General features: G+C 33.7%; 1 protein-coding gene across 19 annotated transcripts; it reads right to left on the minus strand.

The window, feature by feature from the left end:
- Nucleotides 1-376: 376 nt before the first annotated feature.
- LOC123866004 (troponin I) lies at nucleotides 377-17,110 on the minus strand. Of its 19 annotated transcripts, none has more exons than XM_045907281.1 (12): nucleotides 16,966-17,110; nucleotides 14,083-14,121; nucleotides 12,395-12,412; nucleotides 11,718-11,846; nucleotides 11,198-11,321; nucleotides 9,579-9,679; nucleotides 7,395-7,438; nucleotides 6,991-7,132; nucleotides 5,707-5,724; nucleotides 3,983-4,024; nucleotides 1,211-1,307; nucleotides 377-602 (listed from the first exon to the last, which is right to left on the minus strand). In XM_045907281.1, exons 2-12 carry the CDS (start codon nucleotides 14,095-14,097, stop codon nucleotides 598-600), a joined length of 735 nt encoding a protein of 244 aa, XP_045763237.1. In that variant the 5' UTR covers nucleotides 14,098-14,121; nucleotides 16,966-17,110; the 3' UTR covers nucleotides 377-597. The 19 variants fall into 19 exon arrangements, with proteins under 19 accessions (XP_045763237.1, XP_045763239.1, XP_045763240.1 ...); XM_045907283.1 differs by lacking the exon at nucleotides 9,579-9,679 and adding an exon at nucleotides 9,878-9,978; XM_045907284.1 differs by lacking the exon at nucleotides 9,579-9,679 and adding an exon at nucleotides 10,414-10,514.
- Between the last annotated feature and the right edge of the window lie 301 nt (nucleotides 17,111-17,411).

A 17,411-nucleotide genomic window follows, 5' to 3' on the forward strand; every position in this document is an offset into this window, starting at 1 on the left:
GGAATTACGTTTGTATGAAGCGAGTGACGGAGAGACCCCTCTTAAAAGTGACGTAATGATTAAATTACGTAAGCTTAACTAAAATTATGAGAGCTACAGAAACGCTATGGTCTGAAAAGAAGTTTTGAAACCACATGCGTGTAGACTGTAGAGCCATTGGTTCATACTAAACTAAATAGGATTCACCAAAGTCGAAACACCTTTCCTTGTAGAGTTTTTCATTTCTGAGGGCTCGTGGCCTCTTTCCATTCTGTTTCATTTCTGTTTTGATACTTTTGGCTATCCCCAGTGACTAGTTTTCACACCAAAGTTATGGGTCCGATTGTAAAAGATTTGAAAAACGATCACAATTTTGGTAAAAATTAAAAAACATTGATAACCGAACGATATTTTTTATTTATAAGTATAATATTTGTAAAAAAATTAACAACAATAGTAGATTTTGATTACACACGTACGTTACAGTTCTTATTAATCGCAATAATGAATATGATGTTATAATATCACGATGAGATGGAAAAGTACGAGTACATAATCATCTTGATGGAGCGATCGATGGTGATCTGCGATGATGGTTTTCCGTAGCCTAGTTACTGTTTATGCTGCAAATCAGAAAAAAACATTATTTAGACTTATATACTGTTATTATGGACAATCTCTCGGGTAGGTAACATACGGAAAAGACTTTACTCTCTAATTGGTAAGTAAAGTCCTTTCCGTTTGGCTGAAACGGCCAAGCGGGAGTACGGGCCTCGTGGCATGGCCTCTTTACCCGTGTGAGGCGTAGGGCAACTTTGTACCCTGGTGGCGAACTTTTAGCCGGGATTTCATCAGCTAGGGCCCGTTATCTTGGCTTATGGCCTTAGTGGGCTTATTTTTACAACCCTTTGTTCTCCGCGCTTTGGTTTGTTTGTCGGTTATTGATTAAAATGTGTTTACTAACATAATTAATTTCCTAAATCATAAGATGGCGACGTCCATCATTAACTTGTAATATTATACTTGTTTGAGTTTTCCTTACTATGGTGCGGAACCCTTCGTGTGCGACTCCGACTCGCACTTGACCGGTTTTATGGAACTCCGTCGACCCGTCGTCGGCGCGGCGGGATAGATAAAACATACATACATACGAAATGCTCGCCTCACCGTCTCTAGTAAACATCTTCCTTTATATCACAAAATTGTACTGATTGTACTATACTATAGTTACCTTTAGCTGCAGCGGGTGCGGGTGCAGGCGCAGCTGCGGGGGCCGCGGCCGGCGCGCCCGCCGCCGGCGTCGCGGGCGCTTCGCCTGGAGCGCCCTCCTGCGCACGACAAATTATAATGCAATCTCTTATATTGCTTATATGAATTACAAGCGCAGCAACAAGCATGACACGGATTATTTACCAAAGTAGGTACCGTATTATAGAAGCAGGCGTTATTTTGCGGAAGTCCATGATATACAAGGAACCATAAGCTTAATTTGCTATAATCCGCCAAACCAACCATACATATTTCGTTGGTTTGGCGGATTATAGCAAATTAAGCTTATGGTTCCTTGTACAAAGTAAGTACCTGCCAATACCTGGCAAAGAACTTGAGCAAACATTGGCGTAGTGGGAGAAAACTATCAATACTGTGTTATCAATGACCTTGAAAACAATCTGATCGACCAATCGCGTGCTTCCGCGCAGTAGAAATCCTCTCGCATTCCCTTTGAACCATTACCTAAAGACCTAAAAATCGGTATTGCGCATTTGCTCAAGTTTTTAGCCGGCATACTAATTGTATAGCTATTTAAGCATTAAGCTTTAGCTAAATCAGTTACATCGTAATAGCTTTTAATAATTTTATTTTTAAAATGTTATTTACTACATCATAGTAATAATTTGTGTTAAGATTTGAGAATTATTTTAGATGATAATAATATTAGGCTGACGCGGACCTGTTATGTTTACATTTTCTGAATAACATTTTGTAACACTATTCAGATTAATAATTAGTATTATTCAGAACGTTTATTGGGGCAGCGTTTACATGACAACGTTGATCTTCAAAAAACGTTACATTAATATGACTTTTTATTTAATAGTTCTTATAGCAAATGAAAAATTTGTCCTAATAATACCTTATTTTTAAAATATAAATAAAGATTTCATACATTTGATTAAAATTATTGCAATAAGTCGCTAATTACTTTTATCAGAGGTATAAATAAAGGGTTTAAAACATACGGATGCATTTGGTAAAGCAAAAGCATATATATAAATTATTACGTTTATCGGAGGTCATTTAATTAAACCTACTGTGAATATTAATGTAAAACATTTACTTGTTTTATCAGTACCTAATCAAATATATTACTTACCGTTTGTTTTATTTGATTATTATTAATAAAATAAAATATATTATTATTTATGTAGATATAGCTTTTTCGTACTTGTAATAATAAATATTTTGTTGAATAAAGCTATTGATGTGAAGTAGGTAAATAAGTGTATTCGATTGCCTTTTGTACTAAAATAGTACTATAATAAGTATAAATATGCTCTAATCTAATAAGTAGCTGTTGTTATTTTTTATTTTTTAATAGAAAGCGTACTTAATTAGGTTTATTAAACTTACCTTTTTCTCGTAGATACTACATTTATGTGGTGTATAATAATATGATTTGTAATAAATTAATGTTTGTGATGTAAACCTAAAATCACTGAAAAATATACCATAATATACCATATAGTTACCATAATATATTAAAAAATTGTGTTTCTCTGTCTGGCTGTCCGTTTGTTGCCTATGCATTCGGGCATCGTTCATCCAATCGTGTTGCAGCTTTGTACAGTTGTTGTCAGGACTTGAAGGAAGGTTTCTGATAATAACACCATTCCACCGGGCATTAACTGTCTATGTAGTTAGTTAAGTAATAGTATTTGATATTTTTCAAAGTTGTAAGGGATACCTTATGATGGGTTCTGACGCGAACATCTTAGAGGTGATACGTGGTAGTATTTGATTGTGTATGTATCTTTTCAAACTCAAGTTATTTTTATAACACCTTCTGAGGTAATCAATTTAATTTTTTTTAAAGATCTACTTGGAATTCGGAAACTTGTTTTACAACATTTTTTTTTATAATAAGTAGTTGCTGTATGTAATACATATGTTATTTGTATCACACATTATTATTTTTGCAATATTTGCAGCACCAAAGGAACCGTCAATGTATTGCCGGCTTTTCAGGAATATTTGATGCCTATACTATATCTCTATATATCATACTTGATTCCAGTTTTCTAAAAATTTCAATCAATTTATAGAATGATAAAAATATCTTTCTTTATATTGAAATATACTTAATTATAATTGAAAGTGAAAGGGGAATGGAGGCAAACACTCATTGGAATATTACAAAACAATACCAATAATAAAGGGTAGATTCGATAAATTTTCTATCCTTTAGTCTTATCTGAAAATCAGATTACCAAAATTATGTAAGGCATATTATTTAACATCACTAATTACTTAATGTAGATTAGTTTAGTAATATGTAGTTCTAATTGCTTAGTGTCTTTATATTATCTTCCCAGAAAAATAATATTTGTATACAGTTTGCTACCCTTTACGCTAGGTATATTACAAACAAAGTACAAGAGATAATAATATTATGTAAGGATAGGTGGCACACAGGAGAAAATGAGGTCACATAACCAATGTAATATAATACAGAAATTAATTTATTTAACGTATTATTAACTTACAAAAAACATTAATTAAAAAATAAATAATAATAAAATGGGTTTGACGTTCGAAGTGTTCTAGGTCATTAGCAAATACATACAAAATGATGGAGGAATTTTTCAAGGAAATTTAACCCCTAATCACTTAGTCGCGAGGGTTCATTTCAAAATGCTTTTTGGTCAGCTGGTGTTTAGGTCACATTACAATTAATAGTTTATGATAGGGAAACACTTCATGCCTCAACTTCTTCCTCTTTTACCTTCTGATCGCCTGGCTTGCCCTTGGACCAGTCTGGTTTTTTCTGTGAAACAATATGAATATATTAGATTTATATTTTTTTTAAACACACACCGACAGCGTCAGCTACTTCAATAAAACTCAACACCGCTGCCGGCGAAAGGTGATTTCTACAATTTGACATACACCTTAAAACAAGTACATAATATATATAAATATGGTCTGTTTTAAGATATATTTACAATGCATACAGCATTTGTCTGTCTCCAATGTTGACTTTACCTAAATAATAGAGCGTAGAAAAAGTTCAAAGGTAATAAAGTTTGCCAGGCAAAATTTTAACAAACCAAAGGCTGATATTTTTTTAAATACATATATATATATACATATATATATATATACATATATACGTATATATTAGTATACACGTATACACATAATAGATATGTGAACAGAACAAGGCTGTATAAAAGTGCATACTACGTTTTATATACAATTGTGCATTTAATTTAGATTCAACATACTCAGCTAAAAACTGACAAGAAAATGTGATTTATAAAAATAATACTAGCTTGTAACTGAGGATGTCGTGATACCGAATTTCTTATATCTACTTGCTATTAGTCGCAAAATAAATAGCTCTAAGTATTTTAATCTGGCAGTTAACTATATTATTAAATTCTAGAGCCACTTGTTTTCTGACAATATGAGTACAAAAAATGTGCAATTCAATCGAGTTATATAAAATATAACTACCCCTAAGTTCTATATGAAGCATAGACTTTAAAATCGGTTTAAAATCCGAAAAGTTCCAATCTTTTAACTATTGTCGCACTCAGTCCTAGACACAAGGATGGTTCTTGGTTGGAAGTAAAAGAAAAACTGTTACGAAGCAGTTTATGAGTACTATGTATTTAAAGAAAGACCAAAAGCGCTCTAACGATTTGTACAACTTTAAGTTTTCATATACACTCATAACTCATAATTTCGTAGCAGTTATTGATTTACTAGAAACTTACACCCTTTATTTAATAAAGCAACTATTTTCACTGGTTGCATTGTCAAATCTCTAAAACTATGTCTTTATATATGTAAGCGTATATATAGAGCAGTGGAAAATATATTTCACTATCAAAATAAGCGTGTACTTTTCAGCGCAAATACAAATCAATAGTTGTTAACTTTCTAAGAAGTTATGTAACAAACGACTTTTAAAATAATTCAGGAAGAATCACTTATAAATCTTGGAATGTCAACAACTAAATGTATAAATGGCAGGTAGGTAATACATAAATTCGAAAAGACTAATGGCCGAAAGAATAATAACTAACCTATCTTTAATCTGTCGACAAGTAACATATAATATCAAAACAGGTAATAGCAACTTATCGACAGAATTCAGGTAGGATTGATTATTAATTTCAGCGGTAATACGTAGTCGAAATTGACACACAAATAATTACAGTAAGTAGGTATTACACTCCAATTTGGAAATAAAAAAGATAGGTAAAGATAGTTCTTTATCTTATATTTCTACTCTCTGTAGAAAAGTTTGAATTATTGTGAACTCGGAGACCTTTTGATAATTTTGTAGAAGTTAGTTATCAAAAGTCATATAAGGACTATAATAATATAATACAGCCAATAACCATTCTACAAATGGTTTTATCTATGATGTGCTAAATCTTTCACATGCGTCTGGTGATATCTAGATAAAACTTTTTTTACTCAGATTTATCGAGTTACCTTAGCGCCAGCACCACCCTGTAAATATTGTAATTATTGAAACCATTCATAGACCTGGATTGCAATATTTAGATTATATTGCTTTCAAAGAAACAAAACGCTAAAAGTAGAACCTGGAATTTAATTAATCTTAGGTGATGGGTAAAATGAATTGTTAGTCAAGAAAGGTGTCTATATTAGCACAGAAAAATTAAAACTTGAATTTAAACCTAACAACTCAAGATTTGCGAAGCCGTATAGAACATGTTTTATTTTTAAGTTTCAGCTGAAGCTCTAGTAGGATTTTCATAAAACAAAATATGTTATGTTGAACACAATATTCACATAATATACGCAGGGGAGAAGCATAATGTACGCTCGCGCTTCAAACATTTCTCACCTCTTTTTTGTCAGATTTGACATTCATAGGAAATTTTAAACAATTAACCAATAAAAAACAAATATTTTTATTAAAAAATTAAATGATAAATTAGAATAATTAAATCGTCATAAAGTTGATGCGATGGAAATAGTTTTCTGAATATAATTCATATGTAAAGCAAATTCACTTCTTGCCGATAGCCCAATCAGCTTTCTCTGCTTTCTTGGCCTGTTGGGACATGATTAATGATATTGTTATATTGTATTGTAATCTCTAAATCTCTACAACTGTTAAACTTTTTGTTAGATATTTTAAGAATTTGTTTGATAATATAACAGCAATTACATAGGGGAAGTGTTAGAAATGGAAGAAAAATAAGTATGATCAATGTAAAAGAACAGTTAATTTTGAACAGCGAGGAATAATTATTGATAGTTGCGATGGAATTAAATTGATAAATATTACTAATGAACATAATAGGTTATCAAAAAAAAGAAGAAGTAGTCTTACAAAAGAAAAATGATTGGTTTCTTATGACTTGAATTCTTAAACATACGTAGTAACATAGAAATAATAATAATATACGAACTAGTACGATTCAATATTATGATAAACAATTAATGTTTACAATATAGTTCCGTAAAAATTTATGATTTACAAAATATTATTAAACCACGATCAATAAAAATCAGATCAGTTAGATTTACAATGGTAATATAATTTACTTCTTCCAAATCAATTAATTGAGTTTGGGTATTATACAAGCCGCTGTTCAAGTTCCTACAAGACACCTACGTCCAGCAGTGGACTTCTATCGGTTGATAATGATGATGATTATGATTTAACGAACCTTAACCACCTTCATAAAATAGATATTCTTTGACTAAATTATTTATAGGTACAAAGTATTAAATTATGCTTACCTCTTTGTCTTCTTCTTCAAGGGTGAATTCCTTCTTTTTGACAACCTTCAATTGATTACGGAAGTTGAATTCAGCAGCCTTCTTCTGGAGCTTGGCGAATTTGTTTTCATATTTGGACACCTTCTTGAGTGTTGGTTTGACGCTAGAAGTGAAATTTAGAACCAAGATGAACATATGGGTGTATGAAGAAATCGGGAATCTTATGAACCGTGTGGATATTGACTTGGCCGAAAATTGTGGCAAGTAACTTTTTAACACAAGCAACAAGATTGTCGATAATCGCAAACATTTACATTATTTGCAGGACTGTGGAGAAAATCTCAATGTCTGGGAACAATTTGTTGTGATATGTGATTGAAGGGCAACAATTTAACTTAAAAAAATATTGATAATAATATACTTACAATTTGCCTCTGAGGTCATTGACTTGAGAGTTCAGGTCGGAGATCTATCAAAATATTTAAGCAGATGATTAGACAATATAATAATAAGTTTAACAAAAATCAATGTTTAATAAAATGCTTTTGAATTATTAATCAAAATAATAATATGTAATGAGTAAAAAATATTAAGATACAAGCATATTGTATAATTGTGTAAAAGCTTAGAGAATGGCAATTGAAAAAGTCGATGTAATACGAGAATTCAGAATTTAGAGTTTTATGTTATTAATAAAATTATGTAACACAAATTAGATTTTAATACCAAAAGAAAAGATGAAATTTCGAAAAAATAGGTGAAAATAGCTTAAAACTATTAATAAGAAATCTCATGCATAAGAAAGAAAAGAAATTGGTAAACTACGAAAGCGCTAAAATAACCATTGAAATAAGCTACTAGAAGTGAGCAATATCGATATAACTTATTTCCAAATAAGTTTTAGATGTAACTAATTTGGTGATAAACACTACTTGATTATTACGACTAAAGCACAAAACAAGATAGGTAGAGAACTGAGCGAAGATTAGGCAGTGTTATTTGCGAGCTGTAGAACAGTTTACACCATGTGTCTGCTATACACATCAAGGCAAGTTATAACTAAATCCAATTTGTGATAAGATGTATTTTGCCTGTGCTCTTCGCCTAAATATATCATTTATGTCTCTAGCCGCTATTTGTGTGATTTTGTCTCGTGCTCTTTGTGCGAGGTAACTGGTAGCTGGTCTTTAGCAGCTCTTTCTTCTATTTTTAAGTCACTGTGCGGGATATAATACAAGTGCAAAAACTTAGCGCTGATAATATTCTACCACTTCGATGACTGAGCAATGAAAAATATTCTATTCATTTCATATAACAATTCACATTCATTCTTTATAACAATTTTCGTTTTCATTGGTTACCTGCCCATCATTAGCTGTCGAAGTTGTATAATATTTAGCGCCTAACTTATTTGTTTTTCACTAACAAATAAATGTACAATAACGATCTGGATTATATTATCAATCACTACACATAAATAGTCGTTTATTCATAACGTAGCTGTCGCAGTGTGTGTAGAAGAGTATCGGTGCAAAATCGATCACCTAATCATGTGGGTATGTAAATGTTGTGTGTTCTTGTGGTTTTGTATCCGAGCGAGGGCGCCATCTCCTCAGCCTGGACAGGGAAGGGAGTGAGAAGGATTGACCACAGCATGGCACTTTTAATTTAGCACTCGGTGTCCAACTACTCATATACGGGGTTCGCAGGAGAGAGGTAACATAAATGTGTCAGCATCCGAAAACGCAAACATTTCGCGCGAAATCAAACGGCACATACATGAATTGCTGGAGATTTGGAACAAGAAGTTTCACTTAAACTATGCACTTGCGTGTGCCAGTAGAGGAACCCGTTCAACGTTCCAATTCAATATCGGTAATTCTACTGCTACTTTATCAATAAAAAGAGAAAATTCAGTAAGGCCAGTAAGCTGTCACCACACATGAAGCATCAAACGGTCAAATGCAGCGACGGTTGGTAGGTACTCGATTAATGCTGTCGCTTCCGTCATTATCGATTAATATTAAAGTGCCATACTATCAGGGATATATATTAATCGGGATTCTTATGCTTGTTACTCATTGATAAGTTTGCTAGGTCATGCAATAATTAAAGCCCCTAAGATTAAATCAATTCCATCGACGCGTAAATATCAGAAGTTTCTCCCGTCGACGAGTCGCTGTTAATGACATCAGTTACAAACATGGAGCGTGACATGATATCGGATGTGAATGGTGGTGGTACGGCGAATGAGAAGCGATCATGCAGCGAGGCAGTCCGTGAGGATGAGAGCAGTGTTACGCCGATGGCTGCAGCGGGCGTTAGTGTTAATCGTGTAAGCTCCATGTCGGCAGATCGATTTTGCACCGCATGCCTTCCCGTGGCTCGACCGGGCCCAGTTCGCGGGCGCCGACTTACGCTCAGGCACACCCTGCTCTATGAGTACACCACTAACCCGCGCTTCGACCGTTATTTACAATCCAACAGCAAACAACCGAAAACTTACAAAGCATTATATCAAAGTGTAAACACGTATTGTCACACGCGCACGTTTGTTACATAATCGATGACTGTGATATTCACAATGGTCATAATTCATGGGTCAATACCTCATAATCTCTTTTCCTGACTTCATGTTCCAAATCCCACTTCTGGCCCTCACACACATACAAGCGGTCATAATACTCCTGTATTATTCTCTTGAGCAATGCTATAGAAAAAGGAAAGACAGATTATTTAGCCGGCATGATGAGCATGGGCATCTGTGTGAGTGGCCTGCGTTTGTCGACGGAGCGACGTGTGCATGTGTGCGGTGAGCCGTTCAACTATCATGTCATGTCGTAACAACTATCATAATAAACTCAGATCACGTCAGAATATGCATTCCCAATCCTAATATGCAGATTACCTCCATTTTCCTAATTTGGATAGCTCGTTCTAGTTCATATTTATCCCCCTCAAGGTTGTATATTCTGTGCCAGTACATTTGACATATCGTCTGCAGTTCCGCTAAAGAAAAACAATCACAATTTAACGTACAACAATTTTGAAAGTGACGCTGTCCGCCTCTCATTCCGGTGGTGGTGTCGGTTTACAGGGTTTGGAAGCGTAAGCGAAGCTACATGATAATACAGGTGGGAATTCTATTTGCGACAAAATTTAAGATTTTGTTAACTAAAACGCGATGAAAATGTCTACACTTGTCATTCTATATTGCTCCAATTCAGATAACGGGACGAAGTTATTTTAGCGAATTCAAAAATTTCATTATTGTTATCCACATTAGTTAGATATTTAAGTTTTTTAATTTTCAGCTCCCTAAAGTGATAAAAGTGAGTCTGCGGCGAAAACAAATAAATGTCGTTTACTAGTCACATTGTCGGCATGAACTACTCAAACGTAGAGCGTAATAAATGAGTGCTGTACGCGCAAAGCGGGTCAGACCTCGAGAGCTCTGCGGGCCACTTCCATCTCGTGATCGTACTTCTCCTCCTCGAGCCGCGCGATACGCTGGTGGTATCCCGTAATGATGCTCGTGAGAGCGGCTACAACATCAACCACAAGTTACTCCCGCCGCTTAGCCGCTTAGCTTCCGTGTCCTAGACCTAACGCTCTCCGTCGGCGCTCGCGTATTAACGTTATGAAAGGTAAGCTAGAGTATGAGTCTTAGAGAGAAATTTAATGAATTATTAAAAAGGAAAGTAAATTATTGGTTCTTAGACTTAACGACTACTTAGCTTAGAAGGAAAAGGCGCATTAGATTATAAGAGGCCAGAGGGACTTCCTGGCACACCAGCAGAAACATATTAAAATAGACGAAGGTAATAGACAACACGCATTTCGACATCACAGCATTAAATGAAGAAGTTTGGTAAGTTTTGTAAGTTTGTCAATAAATAGGGTTTCCGCAACGGCTCGTCTCACTACCTCCATGTCTTTCCTTTTAACGATGTATTCCAAATCGAACTTTTGGTCTTCGAGGTTGCCGATGCGGGTGTGGTACTCTTTGCAAATCCTTGCAACTGTATCTACAATGCGAATACACAGTTTACATGGGTAACAATGCTGCAAAGACAGAGCTCACTCTGCATTGCCTTGCGAGGTGTATGACGAAAATGACTACAATTACAATGTTATGGATATCTAGAGAAAAATAAGTGAATTTGTAACTTTCCACAAATGTATTTCTAATATAGGAGTAGTTTGTTGTTTGGAAGTGTATATTTACCTTCGTTTGCATCGTCAACGTTCTTGGGTTTGCCGCACCTCTCTTCAATGATGCGCCTTCTTTCGGCTGCTTTGCGTTCCTGTTCCTTCTTCAATTCCTCAGCGGCTTTTTTACGGAGGAGCAACTACAAAGTACCAAGTAAACTATCAGATCTTTCGTTGAATTATTAATAAGCATAATTTTATTAAACCAATGATGGTGGAAATTACAACCTTTATTGTCTGGATTATTATCGTCTCTATATATTAGGTTTCTAAATTTATCAAGAGTAAGTGAAGCTGAATGAAAGGAGAGTGGAGCTAGTTTCTGGAGTAGCCATTTTGAAGAAATAATCAGTCAATCAGTTAGTCAGTTAGCTCACCAGCCAAAATTAAGGTATTTTGACGATTCGAAAGCACTCTGAATAAAAATATATTCTATTCTAATAAGGATTGTATGGCATATTTTTGGTAAAAAGGTATCAACAGCATTTACCATAGGTATTTATCATTTAAACAGCTTTGATTATCTGGACACTTACCCTAAGTTTCTTCTTTCTCTCTGGTGTCATGAAACCTTTCTTCGCCTTTTTGGCCTTGGAGGCTTCCTCCATCCGCTTGCGCACCTCGGCGCGCTTGCGGTCAATCTCGGCCTGTTTGGCCTTCTTCGCCTGGAGACATTGCATGACACAGTAGAATTGGGAAAAATTGACAAAAAGACTGATATGTAAGTAATTCAACAGTAGCAAAGCTTCTTAGGCATTGTTTTATAAAATCTTTTACTCTTGCTCAGGGCCAATACGCCAATGATGAGAATTTAATCGCCGTGTTCGTACGTTTAACTTTCTTATTCAATTTGCGAACTGATTCCTTATGCCTAACGATCACTAAGAAGCTTCGCTTTGATATAGTGTACGAGTGTGTGTTAACAGAACATAATTATCATAAAAATTATGATTATTTTTAATTTTCAGATTTCTTGCGTGATGCTAAAACCTCAAGTTAAATATAATATTTTATCGATAATTTGGATAAGTATTATGTTACATTCGGATTTCACAAGGAAACATGTTTTTTCTAATCTATTTTGCTATCAAAACTTGAAAAAATCTTTAAAAAATTGACGTTTGAACTGAATTCTGTATGTCTGATTTGTTATTATATTACTATGAGTGTGTGTATGAGTACGTAAGTTTCTTCTCAATCTTCTCTACTTTACCTCATCGAGACGCTTTTTCTGTAAAAGAAAAATTAAAATTATAGAAACGATTTATTAAATATATGCATCGGTTAGTGTGTTTGTGATTTAGTTAAAAACTTTCTCAAAAACAAAAAATAACATTTATTTTAATCATAAAAAATTATCAAATAATATAATTTAATTTTTTTTATGTGCAGTGTGTAAGTATTGTGTTAATGTGTAGCAGTAGTATATAATATTCTTTTCACGTGGGTAATAATAATGTTAATAAACATTGCATGTTTTAAACATTCAAATTATTGTTATTGTGCATTGAAAAACGCAGTGTGTGTGAATCACAAATGGTGTACAAAACTGGTGTGTGAATAACAAAAGCAATCTTTCAAATCAACATTGACGCCATTTTAGTTCATTGGTTTATTAATACAAATATTTTAGTGTATGAATCAATATTAATAGGCCGACAGAAGAGCAAAAAAATATCGAATTTATCGACCAACTTACGATATTTTCAACATATTGGTTTGTAATTTACAAAATTTGTATCTGTAAAATCTCCATTGGGAAGGAAAGAATAAATATTATGAAATAAATGCTTATTTTTTAATATTTTTTGTAAAACATTCGATATTAGGCTATTTATTAACAAATATTTCGAAGTACCTACAAAAGAATTATTAAAAAAACTTCTCTCAGATTATATAATATTACTTATTATTATTTTACGATTTTCTATTAAAAATACCTTTAGGGACACCTAGCTATATAGTTATAACAGGTGCCGTATAAGTAACGCCTACGTTGAATAACATTTGATTTAAAAAATATTCCAAAAAATTGTTTTCTCAGTACCTAAGTAGGTCATATTCATTGTTTCTATAAAGGTAATAATGAAAAAAATGTACCTGTTCATTGTGTACAGTAATATTATGTTATGTGAGTAATAAAAGTTTGTTGTTAGTCACTCATCATACTCTACCTGTGTCTCGATGAGAGAAAGAATTCAATACTGTAGATTGTCGTCATCGAGCAGATCGGTTGCAATCCAGATGTCGATGCCCAGATGATGCGATGATGCAATGAAAGAAAAGTAATAACAAAACATATGTTAGAGTAATAAAATAAGATTTAAGAATTTGTGATTTAAAAAAAAATTGGCAGTCGCGGGAACTGCCGGCAGAAGTGAAAACTTAAAACTTTGAAATTTTAACAAGTGTTTTTTTTTTGGATTTTCAAATTAACTGTAGTATCAAAAAAAAATTTTTTTTCTTTATTTATTTAAGGGCTTTGATTTAGTATCAAAAATTAAAATGTCTAAATAACAACTATTAAGTTTAGTTTTATATTCTATCGGCACTCCGAGCATTATAACACTAGCATGTTGGTGACGCGACCTTGCAGTCCAAAATTGCCCAACGCGCTGAAAGAAGTTTTCACTTCGAAAAAATTAAAACCAAAAAGTACATTAAAATTAATTAGGAACAACAGGGATGAGTGTTTTTGTTTGTTACTTTGTTTAGGAAACAGATATTGGGAAATAAACATCACTATCTACTTTAAATATCTAGTTTACTTTATCAGGGATTACGCAAAAATCAAAGTGATACTTACGTTAAAGCACAAAGCATACATTTACAAACCTATAAAAGGAAAGTATTTTTATATTTATCTTGATGTATATAATTAATTTACAAGCCTTACCTCACTTCATCATCCGCCATTGTGTTTGTGTGGATTTGGGTGTCCTATAAAAAAAAATTAATTAGGCAAATTTTGTAAGAATTTTTGTTTATTTTCTTTAGTTAATATAAGTAAAGAAATATTTTTTCAACGATAAATAACAAATTCCATAGCGAGACTTAAATTAAATTCAGGACGAAGTTCATTATGAAAATTGTTCATCCATTAATAAAGAAAACAAGCCACTTTTATCATCCATCCGTTTTAATTGAATCTCTGTATTTTATGATTTCCTCAGGGAAAGTTTGGCTTAGAAATACATTGAACATTTTGGACATTCCAGAGATAATTTTCCAAAAAGACAAGTATGAATTAGGCAGTTTATTTTTTACAACTTTGTAAGGTTTTGCTTTGCTTGGCGACAGTAACTAATCTTTGGCTTAGCCTCCCCTGGGACCAGACCTAAGGCAATTCAGAAATTATAAATCACTAAATTAGCCAAGAATTTTATTTAATTGAAACAGAGATCTGTTGCTTGTAAAAATATAATTATTTCAATCTAAAGCAGCCCTAGGCACAAAATATTTGTGTTTTGTGCCCTACAAGTAGGCAAAGGCCTCCCTCCAATTTCTCTATAGCTCACTGTTTCGTGTTCCTTCAGGCCACATTACGAGTAGGTACATAAAAAAATTTATGGACCTTTAGTACCTTCTAGATATTTCTGGTATTGTCAATATAAAGATAAACTCGTCAAATATAGGCTATCGATTGACTTTCTAATCTAGTGAAATATTCTTCAAAAGAGAAACAGATAAGATATTGGCAGATGACAGGCATTGATCTCGAATTTTATCTAAAGCTACAATCCACAGTAGCGCAAAGTGGATGTAATATCAGTATCGAACAAGATAACAGGCGTTTATCTATTTACTTTATGAATAATAAATATAGCTGACACGAGCCTGCTTCACTCGAGTGGAATCCCGAAAATCCTTTCGTAGCGGAGATCTATGATATAAAAAATACGTAGGTAGGTGGTTTGAGGTGTACATTGAGATGTCAGTAGCTTCTCTTTTTATCAACCGACTTCCAAAAAGGTCAAGGCCTTCTCAATTCAGCCCGTTTTTTTATTGTATGTACACCGATATTTTTTATTTATATAGAAATTTATTAATTAGATTTGATAACCTATAGCTTATTAGTTTATACAAGTCATTGCGAAAATGCAAAAAAAATATTTAAACAAGTGACGCTAGCTGAATTAAAATGAATATCTATACCAACACATGTCGAGAATTAAATAGAAATACCTATACAAAAATTACGAGAGCATCCTAAAACTAAAACGAACTCGGAACTCAGATTAAAACATTAATAAAAAAATATCTTTACAACTGCTCGCCTTAGATATTCATATTTTACACAGATAACTTTAATTTACGTAAGACCTAATAGGTAATTTATAACTTTTATACCTCAAGTTTTGAATGGTTGATCGGATAAACGGATAACTATTAAGGGCCGTTAAGCTGACAAGCTATTGATTAATGCAGAAAATTTATATAGGTACCTACATGTAATATATTTCAGTCACATTAGACGAAAATTTTGGCTTACATCAAGAATCTGTTACTTAAAACTATTTGGACCTTAGCCAATACCCAGATGTAGGAAATTGATATTTGATATTTAAGCATTTATGTAAAAATGTATGTCCCAACAATTTTAAAACGCCTTAAGCCTTGCGTTTTGTTGAGTTGACAAAAATGTTGCACATTGCGGCTGAAATGCATTCTAGATCTAAATTAGGTCAGGTTGAATTTATAACGGGTGGGAAAACGTGGTTTTTGGTACAACGTGCGCTCTTAACGTAATGCTGGTGCCGCATTTAACTTCGAGTGTGTTCGGGGAAACTCGGTCGTAGTCGTCACCGCTCGGACGGCGCGGGCTACTGAAATAGGCTGGCTGGCACTCCCGCGCATCCTAATTTGGTCGCAAACGGTCGACTTAGATTACAAGTATTTCAGACGTCGAGCGATACGGACGTAGGTATTCATGTCATTAGAGATTTTAATAAATAAATTTATATAACCCGTTGCTTTTGTACGAATAATTTTTACTAGTTTAATCTTATTCATTAAAAATAATGCTATAAAGTTTTAAGCTGAGTCTTAAATTCAATAAAGAAATGTTTTAATTTAAATATTAAATTAATTCTATTTTTATGTAAAAAAAAAGTTGTATTAAGAATTAAGATCCTATTTCTATAAGTCCAATTATGACTTAATCGTTAATGTTAAGGACATAGTAAATCAAAGTAGTGTTTTTTATGATTGTTGATTGTTAAAAAATCACTCTTTGTAAATAAATAATTTTGATTTTAAATTATTAATCGAGGTTAATTTAAGAAAGCGTTTCATAAACTCTACTCCCAAAACTCCAAATTAAAGAATAAAAAAAATAGTAATATTAGAAAATTGAATTTCCTAAATTAAATAACTCAATGATAAGGCTCAGTAAAATTTGCGCCGAATCAAGAAACTTTTCCACAATATTTAAGTTGATTAACAAGAAAGCGCTCAATTAAATTAACTGTAAGCTGAAACCGTTTCATGTCAATGCCAAGTCCTGAAGCCGGATCCTCAGAATCGGATGTTGAAAGTTGGAACTATATTTATCGGTGACGTCATAACATATGATTAACTTAGCAATCAAGACGGAATCCGAATTATTTTAACTTTGACATAGTACTACGGCACCACTTTGACGCGCGGTTGATAATTTTCGTCACGAACATATTTTCACACACAATCCATTGCGCGGCGTGGCGGTAACACTTCACTTTTGCACTCAACGGTGGGTTATGTCGATTTTTTGAGTAGTTAGTATAGAAAACTTCACGGACTCACCTACGAAAAGAAAAAGAAGATGGCCCTACAGATGGTTCAGCCAACACGAGTCACAGTTGCTGACTGGCGGTCGGCGGGCGGCAAGGTGCGGTGGGCAATGCGTAGGCGCAGCCCCCCCGCGCCCACTTTTCCCCTCTTTCCCCCTTTCTCCTGTGCATCGATTCCCCCCGGCTTCCCCTTCGCAGTCATTTTTAGAGCAGTGTCGTTTTGACACCAACACCGAAATAACACAACGTGTAAGCTCCATTTGAATATTTGATCTTATAAACATTAAACGTGCCGGGCAGTTGTTCAGCCATGGTGTGGAGTCATGAGTAATATGTATACCTATTTTACATGTGCTTCACGACAGAATTTCAGTTACAGTGGCCAATCTTAACGGAGCCAACTGCGCAAGAGATATTAAAGTGCACGAGCTTGTGCACAAATACACTACGCTATTCCCT

The sequence above is a fragment of the Maniola jurtina genome, chromosome 6 (genome assembly GCF_905333055.1).
Source record: "Maniola jurtina chromosome 6, ilManJurt1.1, whole genome shotgun sequence".
In the NCBI taxonomy this organism is placed as follows: Eukaryota; Metazoa; Arthropoda; class Insecta; order Lepidoptera; family Nymphalidae; genus Maniola; species Maniola jurtina.